This window comes from Salmo salar, chromosome 26 (genome assembly GCF_965601325.2).
Source record: "Salmo salar chromosome 26, fSalSal1, whole genome shotgun sequence".
NCBI lineage: Eukaryota > Metazoa > Chordata > Actinopteri > Salmoniformes > Salmonidae > Salmo > Salmo salar.
Genome location: NC_138316.1, coordinates 54,060,001 through 54,082,500, shown reverse-complemented (window position 1 = coordinate 54,082,500; position 22,500 = coordinate 54,060,001). Strand labels below are relative to the sequence as shown.

Below are 22,500 nucleotides of genomic sequence, written 5' to 3'. Positions count from 1 at the left end.
GTTGTCTTCCTCAGTGTGTATATTATATTATATTGATCAGCATGTTATCTTCCTCAGTGTGTATATTATATTATATTGATCAGCATGTTATCTTCCTCAGTGTGCATATTATATTATATTGATCAGCATGTTATCTTCCTCAGTGTGTATATTATATTATATTATATTGATCAGCATGTTGTCTTCCTCAGTGTGTATATTATATTATATTGATCAGCATGTTATCTTCCTCAGTGTGTATATTATATTATATTGATCAGCATGTTGTCTTCCTCAGTGTGTATATTATATTATATTGATCAGCATGTTATCTTCCTCAGTGTGTATATTATATTATATTATATTGATCAGCATGTTGTCTTCCTCAGTGTGTATATTATATTATATTGATCAGCATGTTATCTTCCTCAGTGTGTATATTATATTATATTGAACAGGATGCATGTTTTGGAATATTTTTTATTCTGTAGAGGCTTCCTTCTTTTCACTACGTCATTTAGGTTAGTATTGTGGAGTAACTACAATATTGTTGATCCATCCTCAGTTTTCTCCTATCACAGCCATTAAACTCTGTAACTGTTTTAAAGTCACCATTGGTCTCATGGTGAAATCCCTCAGTGGCTTATTGACTCAAGACATTTCAACTTTTAATTTTTTTAAATTAATTTTGTAAACATTTAGAGAAAACATAATTCCACTTTGACATTATGGGGTATTGTGGGTAGACTAGTAAGACAAAATCTAAATGTAATCAATTTTAAATTCAGGCGGTAACACAACAAAATGTGGAAAAAGTCTATGAGTGTGAATACTTTCTGAAAACCACTGTAGCCCCAACAAACAAACAAAATCTAAGAATTTGGCAGAAGGCCTACATCAAAGAATAACACAATAACGTAATTTGGAAGAATTAAGCAACTAAATAGATTATTTTTAATTCACCGCGCTCTTTTATTAATACCTTATGACACTATTAAATTTACATTTATTTTAATCTTGATCTTTATTGAGTAAAGTTGTCACGTCCTGACCAGTAAAAGGGGTAATTTGTCATTGTAGTTTGGTCATGGCGTTTGCAGGAGGTGTTTTGTTTTGTGTGTTTTTTTTTGGTTTAGGTTCTATGTTTTCTATTTCTATGTTTAAATCTAGTTTTCTATTTCTATGTTGTGTTTTTGGTAGGACCTCCAATTTAGAGGACGCTGCTTGTCGTTGTCTCTAATTGGAGGCCATATTTAGTTGCGGTTTGTTTTCACTTGCGTTTTTTGTGGGTGGTTATTTCCTGTATAGTCTGTCTGTGCACCTTATGGGACTGTTTTCACCGTTTGTTTCTTTTGTTTAAGTGTTATTTCTAATAAATTAAGAAGATGAGCCACTTTACCGCGCTGCGCTTCGGTCCAATCGTTACGACGCCCGTGACAAAAGGGCCGCCAGTAGGCATTTCACTGTTATTAACCTGTTATGGCTAGGGGGCAGTATTTTCACGGCTGGATAAAAAACGTACCCGATTGAATCTGTTTACTACTCCTGCCCAGTAACTAGAATATGCATATAATTATTGGCTTTGGATAGAAAACACCCTAAAGTTTCTAAAACTGTTTGAATGGTGTCTGTGAGTATAACAGAACTCATATGGCAGGCCAAAATCTGAGAAGGTTTCATTCAGGAAGTGGCCTGTCTGACAAGGTGTCGTTCTTCTTGTCTCTGTTTATTGAAGAGTGAGGATCTTAGCTGTCCCGTGACACTTCCTACGGCTGCCATAGGGTCTCAGAAGGCGGCAAAAAGCAGAATCGTTGCTTTGCAGGCTCTGGCTGAAACAAAGTAGCGTGTTTGGGTAGTGGCTGGTTACAGTACTGTGAGACTCAGGCTCGTGCCCGCGTCGACCGAAAGGTTTGTTTTCATTCCTCTGTTTAGCTAAATGGACATTCCCGGTCGGAATATTATCGCTTTTTTACGAGAAAAATGGCATAAAAATGGATTTTAAACAGCGGTTGACATGCTTCGAAGTACGGTAATGGAATATTTAGATTTTTTTTGTCACGAATTGCGCCATGCGCACGACCCTTCTTTACCATTCGGATAGTGTCTATGGATTATTTGGGACCAAACCAACATTTGTTATTGAAGTAGCAGTCCTGGGTGTGCATTCTGACGAAGACAACAAAAGGTAATCAAACTTTTATAATAGTAAATATGATTATGGTGAGTGCTAAACTTGCCGGATGTCTAAATAGCGAGCCCGTGATGCCTGGGCTATGTACTTAGAATATTGCAAAATGTGCTTTCACCAAAAAGCTATTTTAAAATCAGACATATCGAGTGCATAGAGGAGTTCTGTATCTATAATTCGTAAAATAATTGTTATGCTTTTTGTGAACGTTTATCGTGAGTAATTTAGTAAATTGTTAGCAAATTCCTCCGGAAGTTTGCGGGGGGTATGCTAGTTCTGAACGTCACATGCTAATGTAAAAAGCTGGTTTTTGATATAAATATGAACTTGATTGAACAAAACATGTATGTATTGTATAACATAATGTCCTAGGTGTGTCATCTGATGAAGATCATCAAAGGTTAGTGCTGCATTTAGCTGTCTTCTGGGTTTTTGTGACATTATATGCTAGCTTGAAAAATGGGTGTCTGATTATTTCTGGCTTGGTACTCTGCTGACATAATCTAATGTTTTGCTTTCGCTGTAAAGCCTTTTTGAAATCGGACAGTGTGGTTAGATAAAGGAGAGTCTTGTCTTTAAAATGCTGTGAAATAGTCATATGTTTGAAAAATTGAAGTTTTTGTATTTTTGAGGAATTTGTAATTCGCGCCACGCCTATCATTGGATATTGGAGCAGGTGTTCCGCTAGCGGAACGTCTAGATGTAAGAGGTTAAATAATAATAAAAATAAATGTTGTTATTAAATAATCATTTGATTTAGATGTATTTTAAAAGCTTGCCTGTTTCGACACAAGGATCATTAGAAACATACCCCAGAAAATAGACCGTAACTAGAATATTTTTAAATTCAAGGGTCTCTCTCCTAGATCCAGGAATTTAGCACAACAATTTTGATCAGAATTGCACAATAGGACAATAAAGTATTGATTGATTGATTGATTGATTGATACCTTCTTCTGGTTGTTACATCTTTCAGAGGCAGGGTAGCAGGCTCCACTGCCCCCCTCACAGGGGTACTCCCCCTCCTGGCAAACTGGGCACTCCTCCTCGTCGCGCCCCGTAGGGCAGTGCCAGTACCCGTCACATCGCTGGCGCTCAGAGTAACAACCCTGGTCCCCTCCACACGGGTGTTCGCGAGGGAAACAGTAACCTTTCACCTAGAGGATAGGATAGGAATTGTCCTCATGAAGTCGTCGCTTGATCATCTGGTCTGGATAAACTCTGGGTACTAGTCTTCTGCCTGGTCAGGATAAACTCTGGGTACTAGTCTTCTGTCTGGTCAGGATAAACTCTGGGTACTAGTCTTCCGTCTGGTCTGGATAAACTCTGGGTACTAGTCTTCTGTCTGGTCAGGATAAACTCTGGGTACTAGTCTTCCGTCTGGTCAGGATAAACTCTGGGTACTAGTCTTCCGTCTGGTCTGGATAAACTCTGGGTACTAGTCTTCTGTCTGGTCAGGATAAACTCTGGGTACTAGCCTTCCGCCTGGTCAGGATAAACTCTGGGTACTAGCCTTCTGTCTGGTCAGGATAAACTCTGGGTACTAGTCTTCTGCCTGGTCAGGATAAACTCTGGGTACTAGTCTTCTGTCTGGTCAGGATAAACTCTGGGTACTAGTCTTCTGCCTGGTCAGGATAAACTCTGGGTACTAGTCTTCTGCCTGGTCAGGATAAACTCTGGGTACTAGTCTTCTGCCTGGTCAGGATAAACTCTGGGTACTAGTCTTCTGCCTGGTCAGGATAAACTCTGGGTACTAGTCTTCTGTCTGGTCAGGATAAACTCTGGGAACTAGTCTTCTGCCTGGTCAGGATAAACTCTGGGTACTAGTCTTCTGTCTGGTCTGGATAAACTCTGGGTACTAGTCTTCTGTCTGGTCTGGATAAACTCTGGGTACTAGTCTTCTGTCTGGTCTGGATAAACTCTGGGTACTAGTCTTCTGCCTGGTCAGGATAAACTCTGGGTACTAGTCTTCTGCCTGGTCAGGATAAACTCTGGGTACTAGTCTTCTGTCTGGTCAGGATAAACTCTGGGTACTAGTCTTCTGCCTGGTCAGGATAAACTCTGGGTACTAGTCTTCTGCCTGGTCAGGATAAACTCTGGGTACTAGTCTTCTGCCTGGTCAGGATAAACTCTGGGTACTAGTCTTCTGCCTGGTCAGGATAAACTCTGGGTACTAGTCTTCTGCCTAGTCAGGATAAACTCTGGGTACTAGTCTTCTGTCTGGTCTGGATAAACTCTGGGTACTAGTCTTCTGCATGGTCAGGATAAACTCTGGGTACTAGTCTTCTGCCTGGTCAGGATAAACTCTGGGTACTAGTCTTCTGTCTGGTCAGGATAAACTCTGGGTACTAGTCTTCTGCCTGGTCAGGATAAACTCTGGGTACTAGTCTTCTGCCTGGTCAGGATAAACTCTGGGTACTAGTCTTCTGCCTGGTCAGGATAAACTCTGGGTACTAGTCTTCTGCCTGGTCAGGATAAACTCTGGGTACTAGTCTTCTGCCTGGTCAGGATAAACTCTGGGCCATACCAATGATAATTCTAAACACAAAACACATGAAAACAAAACAAACCATAGCTAGCGTTGAATCCATGGCCAAACAGAGCACAATCCCACTGACCCAAATCTAATCTACCTGGTAGCGTTGAATCCATGGCCAGGCTGTCTGGTGTTAGGGTCAGGGTTAGGGTCAGGGTTAGGGTCAGGGTCAGGGTTAGGGTCAGGGTTAGGGTCAGGGTTAAGGTCAGGGTTAAGGTCAGGGTTAGGGTTAGGGTAAAGGTCAGGGTTAGGGTTAGGGTCAGGGTTAAGGTCAGGGTTAGGGTCAAGGTCAGGGTTAGGGTCAGGGTTAAGGTCAGGGTCAAGGTCAGGGTCAGGGTCAGGGTTAAGGTCAGGGTTAGGGTTAGGGTAAAGGTCAGGGTCAGCGTTAGGGTCAGGGTCAAGGTCAGGGTCAGGGTTAGGGTTAGGGTCAAGGTCAGGGTCAGCGTTAGGGTCAGGGTCAGGGTTAGGGTCAGGGTCAAGGTCAGGGTCAGCGTTAGGGTTAGGGTCAGGGTCAGGGTTAGGGTCAGGGTCAAGGTCAGGGTCAGCGTTAGGGTTAGGGTCAGGGTTAGGGTCAGGGTTAAGTTCAGGGTCAGCGTTAGGGTTAGGGTCAGGGTTAAGGTCAGGGTTAGGGTCAGGGTCAAGGTCAGGGTTAGGGTTAGGGTCAGGGTTAGGGTTAGGGTCAAGGTCAGGGTCAGGGTCAGGGTTAGGGTTAGGGTCAGGGTTAGGGTCAGGGTCAGGGTCAGGGTTAAGGTCAGGGTTAGCCTACCTGGTATGTAGCGTTGAATCCGTGCCCAGGGCTGAGTGGTTGGGCCAGGTACTGTAGACTCATCTGTCCTCTACTGGATTCTAACAGGGCCGGTCTCCTGTTGTTGTGATGAGACAGGGCCCGCAGGAGGCGCTCCGCTCTCTGGACCAGCCCGTCATAGACATGGAGGGAGTCCCCTGGCCCTAACCCCAGGTCCAGCTGCAACACGATGGGCTTAGGGTCCTAGGAGGAGGGACGACTTAAGATTCATCAAGTAGTTGACCGAGGTCCATCCGTATTGAGAAGAAGAAAAAAAATTGAAAATCCAAAATACCTAATTTCAGTGATTTTCCATTTAACTAAACAAGCTTCTGTTTTGATTTAGCTTTTCCCATCTGCTATAGATCAGTCAGCATGTTGTTCCTCTCTGCTATAGATCAGTCAGCATGTGTCCATCTCTGCTATAGATCAGTCAGCATGTGTTCCTCTCTGCTATAGATCAGTCAGCTATAGATCAGTCAGCATGTGTTCATCTCTGCTATAGATCAGTCAGCATGTGTCCATCTCTGCTATAGATCAGTCAGCATGTGTTCCTCTCTGCTATAGATCAGTCAGCTATAGATCAGTCAGCATGTGTTCATCTCTGCTATAGATCAGTCAGCATGTGTCCATCTCTGCTATAGATCAGTCAGCATGTTCTTCATCTCTGCTATAGATCAGTCAGCTATAGATCAGTCAGCATGTGTCCATCTCTGCTATAGATCAGTCAGCATGTTGTTCCTCTCTGCTATAGATCAGTCAGCATGTGTCCATCTCTGCTATAGATCAGTCAGCATGTGTCCATCTCTGCTATAGATCAGTCAGCATGTGTCCATCTCTGCTATAGATCAGTCAGCTATAGATCAGTCAGCATGTGTCCATCTCTGCTATAGATCAGTCAGCATGTGTCCATCTCTGCTATAGATCAGTCAGCTATAGATCAGTCAGCATGTGTCCATCTCTGCTATAGATCAGTCAGCATGTGTTCATCTCTGCTATAGATCAGTCAGCTATAGATCAGTCAGCATGTGTCCATCTCTGCTATAGATCAGTCAGCATGTGTCCATCTCTGCTATAGATCAGTCAGCATGTGTCCATCTCTGCTATAGATCAGTCAGCTATAGATCAGTCAGCATGTGTCCATCTCTGCTATAGATCAGTCAGCATGTGTTCATCTCTGCTATAGATCAGTCAGCTATAGATCAGTCAGCATGTGTCCATCTCTGCTATAGATCAGTCAGCATGTGTCCATCTCTGCTATAGATCAGTCAGCATGTGTCCATCTCTGCTATAGATCAGTCAGCATGTGTCCATCTCTGCTATAGATCAGTCAGCATGTGTCCATCTCTGCTATAGATCAGTCAGCATGTGATCATCTCTGCTATAGATCAGTCAGCATGTGTCCATCTCTGCTATAGATCAGTCAGCATGTGTTCATCTCTGCTATAGATCAGTCAGCATGTGTTCATCTCTGCTATAGATCAGTCAGCATGTGTCCATCTCTGCTATAGATCAGTCAGAAAGTGTTCATCTCTGCTATAGATCAGTCAGCATGTGTCCATCTCTGCTATAGATCAGTCAGCTATAGATCAGTCAGCATGTGATCATCTCTGCTATAGATCAGTCAGCATGTGTCCATCTCTGCTATAGATCAGTCAGCATGTGTTCATCTCTGCTATAGATCAGTCAGCATGTGTCCATCTCTGCTATAGATCAGTCAGCATGTTCTTCATCTCTGCTATAGATCAGTCAGCATTTAATTTAATTTAATATATTTTGCCAGGAAAACTATTATTTATTAACTTATTTAGAAAAATACAAACTACGATGAACAGATTCATCTGTGGCGCAGCGCTCTAAGGCATCTCAGTGCTAGAGGCGTCACTACAGACACCCTGGTTCGAATCCAGGCTGTATCACAACCCGGGCCGTGATCGGGAGTCCCGTAGGGCGGATAGACAATTTGGCCCTGCCGTCGTCCGAGGGGGTTTGGAAACGGTGTTAGGCAGTCGGTCTAGATTAAAGGTTGAATAATCTACCCTAGTACCCATCAGCTAATGGATTGTATTAAAACGTTGAAGGTGTTGAACTCCTCTCTACCTGAGTGTCCAGTAGCCAGGAGCATCTCAGTTCCCCGACGGCGCTGCGGTTGGGACGGAAGAAGTCCGGTGAAGCGAACGTTCCGTAGAAATTCCCCAGGCGTTTCCCGCAGGCCGTGTCGGGGCACCCTGCTTCGTCCGAGCCGTCTGGGCAGTCCTGGGCACCGTTGCAGCGCAGCGAGTGGGGCAGGCAGCGAGTGGACTGGAGAAGAAGAAGCAGAACACAACTTTATTTGTTCGTTATTATTGTATCTGGCAGGGAACGTAGGAAGCGATGGGTCGGTAGAATATTGTTCCTATCAGAGGTTCTACTCCCCTCTGGTTGCTGGCCCGCTTCCCTAACCTCTCGGTTACCTACCTGGGCCTGGGTACAGGGGGCGGTCCCGGCGGGGCAGAGGGAGGCACGGGGAGGGGTGGGAGGGGGGGCACAGCCCCGTTCGTCAGTGGCGTCACCGCACTCATCCAGGCCGTTACAGCGCCACGTCCGAGGAAGACATTTACCGTTGCCGCACAGGAACTCGTCGCTCTGACAGCTGGACTGGCCCAGGCGACCTGGAGGAACCGGCATAACGACAGACACAGACACGTCAACAAACTACAGACAGGAAGTCATCGTTCTGACAGCTGGACTGGCCCAGGCGACCTGGAGGAACCGGCATAACGACAGACACAGACACGTCAACAAACTACAGACAGGAAGTCATCGTTCTGACAGCTGGACTGGCCCAGACGACCTGGAGGAACAGGCATAACGACAGAAGCATTATTGCAGACGCATTAATCCAGACACATTACTGGAGAAACATTATTACAAACATATTTCAATAAAAGCATTATTACCTACACATTATCACAGACACATTATTGCAGACGCATCGTTGCAAACCCATTACCACAGACACATTATCACAGAAACATTATCACAGAAACATTATCACAGAAACATTACCACAGACACATTATCACAGAACAGATTATTACGGCCACATGGTCACAGAAACATGATCACAGAAACATGATCACAGACACATTATCACAGACACAGTGTTACACGCTTATCGTGGACGCATTATCACATACACATTATTACAGGCACATTATTACAGACATTATCACATACAGATTATTACAGGCACATTATTATAGACACATCAACAACACTGCCATAACTAGCCAGCCAAATACAAGGAGGGAATAAGAGACGACACCACAACATGCAGACAGTAGGAGAGGGAGAAAGGAAACAACAAACCACCCAACAACAAACCACCCAACAACAAACCTCCTAACAACAAACCATCCAACAACAAACCTCCTAACAACAAACCTCCCAACAACAAACCACCCAACAACAAACCTCCCAACAACAAACCTCCTAACAACAAACCACCCAACAACAAACCTCCTAACAACAAACCACCCAACAACAAACCTCCTAACAACAAACCTCCCAACAACAAACCTCCCAACAACAAACCTCCTAACAACAAACCACCCAACAACAAACCTCCTAACAACAAACCATCCAACAACAAACCATCCAACAACAAACCTCCTAACAACAAACTACCCAGCAACAAACCTCCCAACAACAAACCACCCAACAACAAACCTCCTAACAACAAACCACCCAACAACAAATCTCCTAACAACAAACCACCCAACAACAAACCACCCAACAACAAATCTCCCAACAACAAACCACCCAACAACAAACCACCCAACAACAAACCTCCTAACAACAAACCACCTAACAACAAACCTCCTAACAACAAACCACCCAACAACAAACCACCCAACAACAAACCTCCCAACAACAAACCACCCAACAACAAACCACCCAACAACAAACCTCCTAACAACAAACCACCCAACAACAAACCACCCAACAACAAACCTCCTAACAACAAACCTCCTAACAACAAACCACCCAACAACAAACCACCCAACAACAAACCTCCTAACAACAAACCTCCCAACAACAAACCTCCCAACAACAAACCACCCAACAACAAACCTCCTAACAACAAACCACCCAACAACAAACCTCCTAACAACAAACTATTCAACTACAAACCATCCAACAACAAACCACCCAACAACAAACCACCCAACAACAAACCTCCTAACAACAAACCTCGCAACAACAAACCACCCAACAACAAACCTCCTAACAACAAACCACCCAACAACAAACCTCCTAACAACAAACCTCCCAACAACAAACTACCCAACAACAAACCTCCTAACAACAAACCACCCAACAACAAACCTCCCAACAACAAACCTCCCAACAACAAACCTCCCAACAACAAACCACCCAACAACAAACCACCCAACAACAAACTACCCAACAACAAACCTCCTAACAACAAACCTCCCAACAACAAACCTCCTAACAACAAACCTCCCAACAACAAACTACTCAACAACAAACCACCCAACAACAAACTACTCAACAACAAACCTCCCAACAACAACAAACCACCCAACAACAAACCTCCCAACAACAAACTACACAGCAACAAACCTCCTAACAACAGACTACCCAACAACAAACCTCCCAACAACAACAAACCACCCAACAACAAACCTCCCAACAACAACAAACCACCCAACAACAAACCACCCAACAACAAACCACCCAACAACAAACCTCCCAACAACAAACCATCCAACAACAAACTACTCAACAACAAACCACCCAACAACAAATCTCCCAACAACAAACCACCCAACAACAAACCACCCAACAACAAACCTCCTAACAACAAACCACCTAACAACAAACCTCCTAACAACAAACCACCCAACAACAAACCACCCAACAACAAACCTCCCAACAACAAACCACCCAACAACAAACCACCCAACAACAAACCTCCTAACAACAAACCACCCAACAACAAACCACCCAACAACAAACCTCCTAACAACAAACCTCCTAACAACAAACCACCCAACAACAAACCACCCAACAACAAACCTCCTAACAACAAACCTCCCAACAACAAACCTCCCAACAACAAACCACCCAACAACAAACCTCCTAACAACAAACCACCCAACAACAAACCTCCTAACAACAAACTATTCAACTACAAACCATCCAACAACAAACCACCCAACAACAAACCACCCAACAACAAACCTCCTAACAACAAACCTCGCAACAACAAACCACCCAACAACAAACCTCCTAACAACAAACCACCCAACAACAAACCTCCTAACAACAAACCTCCCAACAACAAACTACCCAACAACAAACCTCCTAACAACAAACCACCCAACAACAAACCTCCCAACAACAAACCTCCCAACAACAAACCTCCCAACAACAAACCACCCAACAACAAACCACCCAACAACAAACTACCCAACAACAAACCTCCTAACAACAAACCTCCCAACAACAAACCTCCTAACAACAAACCTCCCAACAACAAACTACTCAACAACAAACCACCCAACAACAAACTACTCAACAACAAACCTCCCAACAACAACAAACCACCCAACAACAAACCTCCCAACAACAAACTACACAGCAACAAACCTCCTAACAACAGACTACCCAACAACAAACCTCCCAACAACAACAAACCACCCAACAACAAACCTCCCAACAACAACAAACCACCCAACAACAAACCACCCAACAACAAACCACCCAACAACAAACCTCCCAACAACAAACCATCCAACAACAAACTACTCAACAACAAACCACCCAACAACAAACTACCCAACAACAAACCACCCAACAACAAACCACCCAACAACAAACCTCCCAACAACAAACCTCCCAACAACAAACTACCCAACAACAAACCACCCAACAACAAACCACCCAAGAACAAACCACCCAACAACAAACCTCCTAACAACAGACTACCCAACAACAAACTACTCAACAACAAACCTCCCAACAACAGACCACCCAACAACAAACCTCCCAACAACAAACCACCCAACAACAAACCTCCCAACAACAAACCACCCAACAACAAACTACTCAACAACAAACCACCCAACAACAAACCTCCCAACAACAAACCACCCAACAACAAACCACCCAACAACAAACTACTCAACAACAGACCACCCAACAACAAACCTCCCAACAACAAACTACTCAACAACAAACCTCCCAACAACAAACCACCCAACAACAAACCTCCTAACAACAAACCTCCTAACAACAACAAACCACCCAACAACAAACCACCCAACAACAAACTACTCAACAACAAACCACCCAACAACAAACTACTCAACAACAAACCACCCAACAAACCTCCCAACAACAAACCTCCCAACAACAAACCTCCTAACAACAAACCACCCAACAACAAACCACCCAACAACAAACTACTCAACAACAAACCTCCCAACAACAAACCACCCAACAACAAACCACCCAACAACAAACCTCCCAACAACAAACCACCCAACAACAAACCTCCCAACAACAAACCTCCCAACAACAAACCACCCAAAATAATCAGTGGTGTTTTTGGGGACAGGGCGACTCTCAACAATGTCTTCTGTCAATACAGCTCAATGGCAGACAGTTTTACTAACATCCTCAATACCTGCGTATTGATTTATAACACGTCGTCCTGGGGTAAAACAGGACAAGCCTTGCTTAGTGCACCTCTCCTCTCCTTTCATCCCACACAGTATTGATTGTAAAAAGCAAACGGTCTGTGTTTTTCTCTCACAGCTGTTACCAGATGGTGGTTAGATAGAGAAGGTGAACACCCAGTCTGCTCTCTGTACAACCAACACAGTGCATTCCATTGTCTGGCCTACCTTCATCAGCCTCCTCCTGTTCCTCCTTCACCTCCCTCCTCCTCTCCTTCTCTCTTCTCCTCTCCCTCTCCTCATCTCCCTCCCTCCCTCCCTCCCTCTCCTCCTCTCCTTCCCTCTCCTCCTCTACCTCATCTCTCCTTCTCTCCCTCCTTCCCTCTCCTCCTCTCCCTCCTTCTCCTAATCTCCCCCTCCTCCCCTCCCTCCTTCTCCTCCTCTCCCTCATCCCTCCTTCCCTCTCCTCCTCTCCCTCTTCTCCCTCCCTCCCTCCCCCCTCCCTCCCTCCCTCCTCTCTCCTCCTCTACTTCCCTCTCCCTCCCTCTCCCTCCTTCTCCTAATCTCCCTCTCCTCCTCTCCTTCCCTCTCCTCCTCTCCCTCCTTCTCCTCCTCTCCCTCTTCTACTCTCCTCCTTTCCTTCCCTCGCCTCCTCTCCCTCCTTCTCCTCCTCTCCCTCTCCCGCCTTCCCTCTCCTCCTGCTCCTTTCCCTCCCCTCCCTCCCTCTCCTCCTCCCCTTCTCTCTGCTCTTCCTCCCTCTCCTCCTCTCCCTCCCTCTCCACCTCCTCCACTCCCTTCCCTCCCTCTCCTCCTCTCCCTCTCCACCTCCTCCTCTCCCTCATCCCTCCTTCTCTCCCTCCTTCCCTCTCCTCCCCTCCCTCCCTCCCTCCCTCCCTCCCTCCCTCCCTCCCTCCCTCCCTCCCTCCCTCCCTCCCTCCCTCCCTCCTCTCCTTCCCTCTCCCTCCTTCTCCTAATCTCCCTATCCTCCTCTCCTTCCCTCTCCTCCCCCCCCCTCCCTCCCTCCCTCCCTCCCTCCCTCCCTCCCTCCCTCCCTCCCTCTCCTCCTCCCCTTCTCTCTGCTCTTCCTCCCTCTCCTCCTCTCCCTCCCTCCCTCTCCACCTCCTCCTCTCCCTTCCCTTCCCTCCACCTCCTCCTCTCCCTCTCCACCTCCTCCTCTCCCTTCCCTCCCTCTCCCCCCCCCCCCCCTAACTTGGTATTTATCCAGGAAGTGTCTCTCACCTCTGATGTAAGACAGTCTGAACCCCTGAGCCAGTCCTGAGCTGTTGGCCTGTGAGTGGAAGTAGAGCCAGACCCGTCCCCTGGAGGAGATGAAGGGAGGTGGCAGGAGAGAACCACACACCCGGTACTCCTCTCTCCAGGTGGGGCCGAGGAGCAGCCAGTCCCCCTCACACTGACCTGACTCCTCCAGGTCAAAGTTAGGGAAGCTGGGAGGGGAGGGGGAGGGGGAGAGAGGATACAGGGAGACAGACGAGGGACATGGGTTAGACAAAAAAGGGGTTTAGGGGAAACACGGTCATGATAGTGTTTACGTTGATACTTCAACCACACCCCCCATAGAGTCAGCAGGAAGTGTACCTGCCGCAGGAGGAACAGGAAGCGCTAGATGATCTGATCGGAGCAGCGAGGGAAAGATGGGGCGTGTTTCAGGAGTCAGCAGGAAGTGTACCTGCCGCAGGAGGAACAGGAAGCGCTAGATGATCTGAACGGAGCGGCGAGGGAAAGACGGGGCGTGTTTCAGGAGTCAGCAGGAAGTGTACCTGCCGCAGGAGGATCAGGAAGCGCTAGATGATCTGATCGGAGCAGCGAGGGAAAGATGGGGCGTGTTTCAGGAGTCAGCAGGAAGTGTACCTGCCGCAGGAGGAACAGGAAGCGCTAGATGATCTGATCGGAGCGGCGAGGGAAATATGGGGCGTGTTTAAGGAGTCAGCAGGAAGTGTATCTGCCGCAGGAGGAACAGGAAGCGCTAGATGATCTGATCGGAGCAGCGAGGGAAAGATGGGGCGTGTTTCAGGAGTCAGCAGGAAGTGTACCTGCCGCAGGAGGAACAGGAAGCGCTAGATGATCTGATCGGAGCAGCGAGGGAAAGATGGGACGTGTTTAAGGAGTCAGCAGGAAGTGTACCTGCCGCAGGAGGAACAGGAAGCGCTAGATGATCTGATCGGAGCAGCGAGGGAAAGATGGGGCGTGTTTAAGGAGTCAGCAGGAAGTGTACCTGCCGCAGGAGGAACAGGAAGCGCTAGATGATCTGATCGGAGCAGCGAGGGAAAGATAAGAGGGTTTCAGGAGTCAGCAGGAAGTGTACCTGCCGCAGGAGGATCAGGAAGCGCTAGATGATCTGATCGGAGCGGCGAGGGAAATATGGGGCGTGTTTAAGGAGTCAGCAGGAAGTGTACCTGCCGCAGGAGGAACAGGAAGCGCTAGATGATCTGATCGGAGCAGCGAGGGAAAGATGGGACGTGTTTAAGGAGTCAGCAGGAAGTGTACCTGCCGCAGGAGGAACAGGAAGCGCTAGATGATCTGATCGGAGCAGCGAGGGAAAGATGGGACGTGTTTAAGGAGTCAGCAGGAAGTGTACCTGCCGCAGGAGGAACAGGAAGCGCTAGATGATCTGATCGGAGCAGCGAGGGAAAGATGGGACGTGTTTAAGGAGTCAGCAGGAAGTGTACCTGCCGCAGGAGGAACAGGAAGCGCTAGATGATCTGATCGGAGCAGCGAGGGAAAGATGGGACGTGTTTAAGGAGTCAGCAAGAAGAGTACCTGCCGGAGGAGGAACAGGAAGCACTGACAAAAGCATTACATCATCATCCCTGATGGCTCAGCGACTCCAGCGAGCGCTTTCATTAATGAATGGATGGATGTGTGTGTGTGTGTGTGTGTGTGTGTGTGTGCTTGTGTGTGTGCGTGTGTGTATGTGAGTGTGTGTGTGCGCTTGTGTGTGTGTGTGTGTGCTTGTGTGTGTGCGTGCGTGTGTATGTGAGTGTGTGTGCGCTTGTGTGTGTATGTGTGTGTGTGTATGTGCGTGTGTGTGTGTGTGTGTGTGCGTGTTTGTGTGTGTGTGCGCTTGTGTGTGTGTGTGTGTGTGTGCGCTTGTGTGTGTATGTGTGTGTATGTGTGTATGTGTGCGTGTGTGTGTGAGCTTGTGTGTGTGTGTGTGTGTGTGTATGTGTGTGTATGTGTGTGTGTGTGTGTGTGTGTGCGTGTGTGCGTGCGTGCATGTGTATGTGTATGTGAGTGCGTGTGTGTGTGTGTGTGCGCTTGTGTGTGTGTGTGTGTGTGTATGTGTGTGTGCTTGTGTATGTGTGTGTGTGTGTGCGATTGTGTGTGTGCGCTTGTGTGTGTGTGTGTGTGTGATTGTGTGTGTGTGCGCATGTGTGTGTGTATGTGTGTGTGCGTGTGTGTATGTGTGTGTGTGTGTGCGCATGTGTATGTGTGTGTGTGTATGTGTGTGTGTGTGTGTGTGTGTGTGTGTGTGTGTGTATGTGTGTGTGTGTGTGTGTGTGTGTGTGTGTGTGTGTGTGTGTGTGTGTGTGTGTGTGTGTGTGTGTGTGTGTGTGCATGACCCAGCAATATGCTGAGATCATTACTAAGTGGTAGAGAGAAGCAGAAGCGTTGCAGGATTCCAACAGATCAATATCTCCTCTCCTATTGGACGAGATGACCGGCTCATACAGGCCACACCCCAAATGGCTCCCTATTCCCTATTAGACACACTTCTGATGACCAGGGGCCCCTAGGGAATAGGCTCAGGATGACCAGGGGCCCTGGGAAATAGGCTCAGGATGACCAGGGGCCCTGGGGAATAGGCTCAGGATGACCAGGGGCCCCTAGGGAATAGGCTCAGGATGACCAGGGGCCCTGGAGAATAGGCTCAGGATGACCAGGGCCCCTGGGGAATAGGCTCAGGATGACCAGGGGCCCTGGGGAATAGGCTCAGGATGACCAGGGGCCCTGGGGAATAGGCTCAGGATGACCAGGGCCCCTAGGGAATAGGCTCAGGATGACCAGGGGCCCTGGGGAATAGGCTCAGGATGACCAGGGGCCCTGGGGAATAGGCTCAGGATGACCAGGGGCCCTGGGGAATAGGCTCAGGATGACCAGGGCCCCTGGGGAATAGGCTCAGGATGACCAGGGACCCTAGGGAATAGGCTCAGGATGACCAGGGCCCCTGGGGAATAGGCTCAGGATGACCAGGGGCCCTGGGGAATAGGCTCAGGATGACCAGGGGCCCTGGGGAATAGGCTCAGGATGACCAGGGGCCCTGGGGAATAGGCTTAGGATGACCAGGGGCCCTGGGGAATAGGCTCAGGATGACCAGGGGCCCTAGGGAATAGGCTCAGGATGACCAGGGGCCCTAGGGAATAGGCTCAGGATGACCAGGGCCCCTGGGGAATAGGCTCAGGATGACCAGGGCCCCTAGGGAATAGGCTCAGGATGACCAGGGCCCCTAGGGAATAGGCTCAGGATGACCAGGGCCCCTGGGGAATAGGCTCAGGATGACCAGGGGCCCTAGGGAATAGGCTCAGGATGACCAGGGCCCCTGGGGAATAGGCTCAGGATGACCAGGGGCCCTGGGGAATAGGCTCAGGATGACCAGGGGCCCCTGGGGAATAGGCTCAGGATGACCAGGGCCCCTGGGAAATAGGCTCAGGATGACCAGGGGCCCTGGGGAATAGGCTCAGGATGACCAGGGCCCCTAGGGAATAGGCTCAGGATGACCAGGGCCCCTAGGCAATAGGCTCAGGATGACCAGGGGCCCTGGGGAATAGGCTCAGGATGACCAGGGGCCCCTAGGGAATAGGCTCAGGATGACCAGGGCCCCTAGGGAATAGGCTCAGGATGACCAGGGGCCCTGGGGAATAGGCTCAGGATGACCAGGGCCCCTAGGGAATAGGCTCAGGATGACCAGGGCCCCTAGGGAATAGGCTCAGGATGACCAGGGCCCCTAGGGAATAGGCTCAGGATGATATACTACCCATCTACTACCCAATGTGACCACAGTTAAACACCATCATCTACTACCATCTCCTACCCTTCTACTACCCATCTACTATCCATCTACTACCCATCGACTACCCATCTACTACCCATCTACTACCCATCTACTACCCATCTACTACCCATCCACTACCCATCTACTACCCATCTACTACCCAATGTGACTACAGTTAAACACCATCATCTACTACCCATCTACTACCCATCGACTACCCATCTACTACCCATCTACTACCCATTGACTACCCATCCACTACCCATCTACTACCCATCTACTACCCAATGTGACTACAGTTAAACACCATCATCTACTACCCATCTACTACCCATCGACTACCCATCCACTACCCATCTACTACCCATCTACTACCCATCTACTACCCAATGTGACGACAGTTAAACACCATCATCTACTACCCATTTACTACCCATCTACTACCCATCTACTACCCATCTACTACCATCTACTACCCATATAATACCCATCTACTATCCATCTACTACCCAATGTGACCACAGTTAAACACCATCATCTACTACCCATCTACTACCCATCTACTACCCATCTACTACCCATCTACTACCCATCGACTACCCATCCACTACCCATCTACTACCCATCGACTACCCAATGTGACCACAGATAAACACCATCATCTACTACCCATCTACTACCCATCGACTACCCATCCACTACCCATCTACTACCCATTGACTACCCATCCACTACCCATCTACTATCCATCTACTACCCATCTACTACCCATTGACTACCCATCCACTACCCATCTACTACCCATCTACTACCCATCTAATACCCATCTACTACCCATCTAATACCCATCTACTACCCATCTACTACCCATCTACTACCCATCGACTACCCAATGTGACTACAGTTAAACACCATCATCGACTACCCATCCACTACCCATCTACTACCCATCTACTACCCATCTACTACCCATCCACTACCCATCTACTACCCAATGTGACTACAGTAATACATATTCTGTATTACTGATGAGATCTGGCTGTGTGGTTTTATCAGACTGTATTAATGATGAGATCTGGCTGTGTGGTTTTATCAGACTGTATTACTGATGAGATCTGGCTGTGTGCTTCTATCAGACTGTATTACTGATGAGATCTGGCTGTGTGCTTCTATCAGACTGTATTACTGATGAGATCTGGCTGTGTGGTATTATCAAACTGTATTACTGATGAGATCTGGCTGTGTGCTTCTATCAGACTGTATTACTGATGAGATCTGGCTGTGTGGTTCTATACTGTATTACTGATGAGATCTGGCTGTGTGCTTCTATCAGACTGTATTACTGATGAGATCTGGCTGTGTGGTTTTATCAGACTGTATTACTGATGAGATCTGGCTGTGTGCTTCTATCAGACTGTATTACTGATGAGATCTGGCTGTGTGCTTCTATCAGACTGTATTACTGATGAGATCTGGCTGTGTGGTTCTATCAAACTGTATTACTGATGAGATCTGGCTGTGTGGTTTTATCAGACTGTATTACTGATGAGATCTGGCTGTGTGCTTCTATCAGACTGTATTACTGATGAGATTTGGCTGTGTGGTTTTATCAGACTGTATTACTGATGAGATCTGGCTGTGTGGTTCTATACTGTATTACTGATGAGATCTGGCTGTGTGGTTTTATCAGACTGTATTACTGATGATATCTGGCTGTGTGCTTCTATCAGACTGTATTACTGATGAGATCTGGCTGTGTGCTTCTATCAGACTGTATTACTGATGAGATCTGGCTGTGTGCTTCTATCAGACTGTATTACTGATGAGATCTGGCTGTGTGCTTCTATCAGACTGTATTACTGATGATATCTGGCTGTGTGCTTCTATCAGACTGTATTACTGATGAGATCTGGCTGTGTGCTTCTATCAGACTGTATTACTGATGAGATTTGGCTGTGTGGTTTTATCAGACTGTATTACTGATGAGATCTGGCTGTGTGGTTCTATACTGTATTACTGATGAGATCTGGCTGTGTGGTTTTATCAGACTGTATTACTGATGATATCTGGCTGTGTGCTTCTATCAGACTGTATTACTGATGATATCTGTCTGTGTGCTTCTATCAGACTGTATTACTGATGAGATCTGGCTGTGTGCTTCTATCAGACTGTATTACTGATGAGATCTGGCTGTGTGCTTCTATCAGACTGTATTACTGATGAGATCTGGCTGTGTGCTTCTATCAGACTGTATCACTGATGAGATCTGGCTGTGTGGTTTTATCAAACTGTATTACTGATGAGATCTGGCTGTGTGGTTTTATCAGACTGTATTACTGATGATATCTGGCTGTGTGCTTCTATCAGACTGTATTACTGATGAGATCTGGCTGTGTGCTTCTATCAGACTGTATTACTGATGAGATCTGGCTGTGTGGTTTTATCAGAATGTATTACTGATGAGATCTGGCTGTGTGGTTTTATCAGACTGTATTACTGATGAGATCTGGCTGTGTGGTCGGTATCAGACTGTATTACTGATGAGTTCTGGCTGTGTGCTTCTATCAGACTGTATTACTGATGAGATCTGTCTGTGTGCTTCTATCAGACTGTATTACTGATGAGATCTGGCTGTGTGGTTTTATCAGACTGTATTATTGATTAGATCTGGCTGTGTGGTTCTATACTGTATTACTGATGATATCTGGCTGTGTGCTTCTATTAGACTGTATTACTGATGAGATCTGGCTGTGTGCTTCTATCAGACTGTATTACTGATGAGATCTGGCTGTGTGCTTCTATCAGACTGTATTACTGATGAGATCTGGCTGTGTGGTTCTATACTGTATTACTGATGAGATCTGGCTGTGTGCTTCTATCAGGCTGTATTACTGATGAGATCTGGCTGTGTGGTTTTATCAGACAGTATTAATGATGAGATCTGGCTGTGTGCTTCTATCAGACTGTATTACTGATGAGATCTGGCTGTGTGGTTCTATACTGTATTACTGATGAGATCTGGCTGTGTGCTTCTATCAGACTGTATTACTGATGAGATCTGGCTGTGTGGTTCTATACTGTATTACTGATGAGATCTGGCTGTGTGCTTCTATCAGGCTGTATTACTGATGAGATCTGGCTGTGTGGTCGGGATCAGACTGTATTACTGATGAGATCTGGCTGTGTGCTTCTATCAGACTGTATTACTGATGAGATCTGGCTGTGTGCTTCTATCAGACTGTATTACTGATGAGATCTGGCTGTGTGCTTCGATCAGACTGTATTACTGATGAGATCTGGCTGTGTGCTTCTATCAGGCTGTATTACTGATGAGATCTGGCTGTGTGCTTCTATCAGACTGTATTACTGATGAGATCTGGCTGTGTGCTTCTATCAGACTGTATTACTGATGAGATCTGGCTGTGTGGTTCTATCAGGCTGTATTACTGATGAGATCTGGCTGTGTGCTTCTATCAGGCTGTATTACTGATGAGATCTGGCTGTGTGGTTTTATCAGACTGTATTACTGATGAGATCTGGCTGTGTGCTTCTATCAGACTGTATTACTGATGAGATCTGGCTGTGTGGTTCTATACTGTATTACTGATGAGATCTGGCTGTGTGGTTCTATACTGTATTACTGATGAGATCTGGCTGTGTGGTTTTATCAGACTGTATTAATGATGAGATCTGGCTGTGTGCTTCTATCAGACTGTATTACTGATGAGATCTGGCTGTGTGGTTCTATACTGTATTACTGATGAGATCTGGCTGTGTGCTTCTATCAGACTGTATTACTGATGAGATCTGGCTGTGTGCTTCTATCAGACTGTATTACTGATGAGATCTGGCTGTGTGCTTCTATCAGACTGTATTACTGATGAGATCTGGCTGTGTGCTTCTATCAGACTGTATCACTGATGAGATCTGGCTGTGTGGTTTTATCAAACTGTATTACTGATGAGATCTGGCTGTGTGGTTTTATCAGACTGTATTACTGATGATATCTGGCTGTGTGCTTCTATCAGACTGTATTACTGATGAGATCTGGCTGTGTGCTTCTATCAGACTGTATTACTGATGAGATCTGGCTGTGTGGTTTTATCAGACTGTATTACTGATGAGATCTGGCTGTGTGCTTCTATCAGGCTGTATTACTGATGAGATCTGGCTGTGTGGTTTTATCAGACTGTATTACTGATGAGATCTGGCTGTGTGCTTCTATCAGACTGTATTACTGATGAGATCTGGCTGTGTGGTTTTATCAAACTGTATTATTGATGAGATCTGGCGGTGTGCTTCTATCAGACTGTATTACTGATGAGATCTGGCTGTGTGCTTCTATACTGTATTACTGATGAGATCTGGCTGTGTGCTTCTATCAGGCTGTATTACTGATGAGATCTGGCTGTGTGGTTTTATCAGACTGTATTACTGATGAGATCTGGCTGTGTGGTTTTATCAGACTGTATTATTGATGAGATCTGGCTGTGTGGTTTTATCAGACTGTATTACTGATGAGATCTGGCTGTGTGCTTCTATCAGGCTGTATTACTGATGAGATCTGGCTGTGTGCTTCTATCAGACTGTATTACTGATGAGATCTGGCTGTGTGGTTCTATACTGTATTACTGATGAGATCTGGCTGTGTGCTTCTATCAGGCTGTATTACTGATGAGATCTGGCTGTGTGCTTCTATCAGACTGTATTACTGATGAGATCTGGCTGTGTGCTTCTATCAGGCTGTATTACTGATGAGATCTGGCTGTGTGGTTTTATCAGACTGTATTACTGATGAGATCTGGCTGTGTGCTTCTATCAGACTGTATTACTGATGAGATCTGGCTGTGTGGTTCTATACTGTATTACTGATGAGATCTGGCTGTGTGCTTCTATCAGGCTGTATTACTGATGAGATCTGGCTGACAGAGCTGGTGTAACTGAGTCAGGTTTGTAGGCCTCCTTGCTTCCACAAGCTTTTTCAGTTCTGCCCAAAATGTTTCTATAGGATTGAGGTCAGGGCTTTTTGATGGCCACTCCAATACCTTGACTTTGTTGTCCTTAAGCCATTTTGCCACAACTTTGGAAGTATGCTTGGGGTCATTGTCCATTTGGAAGACCCATTTGCGACCAAGCTTTAACTTCCTGACTGATGTCTTCAGATGCTGCTTCAATATATCCACAGAATTTTCCTTCCTCATGATGCCATCTATTTTGTGAAGTGCACCAGTCCCTCCTGCAGCAAAGCACCCCCACAACATGATGCCTCCACCCCCGTGCTTCGCGGTTGGGATGGTGTTCTTCGGCTTGCAA

At 46.6% G+C, this 22,500-nt stretch overlaps 1 protein-coding gene across 1 annotated transcript in view; it reads right to left on the bottom strand.

Annotated features, from left to right (window-relative positions):
• lrp3 (low density lipoprotein receptor-related protein 3) overlaps positions 1-22,500 on the bottom strand; it is a 75,400-nt gene that overhangs the window by 27,570 nt on the left and 25,330 nt on the right. Inside the window, exons 4-8 of the mRNA XM_045708709.2 lie at positions 13,416-13,621; positions 7,945-8,138; positions 7,588-7,788; positions 5,470-5,691; positions 3,118-3,324 (exon numbers count right to left, since the gene is read on the bottom strand). Coding sequence (XP_045564665.2) covers positions 3,118-3,324; positions 5,470-5,691; positions 7,588-7,788; positions 7,945-8,138; positions 13,416-13,621 — 1,030 coding nt within the window. The remainder of the gene's footprint in view (positions 1-3,117; positions 3,325-5,469; positions 5,692-7,587; positions 7,789-7,944; positions 8,139-13,415; positions 13,622-22,500) is intronic.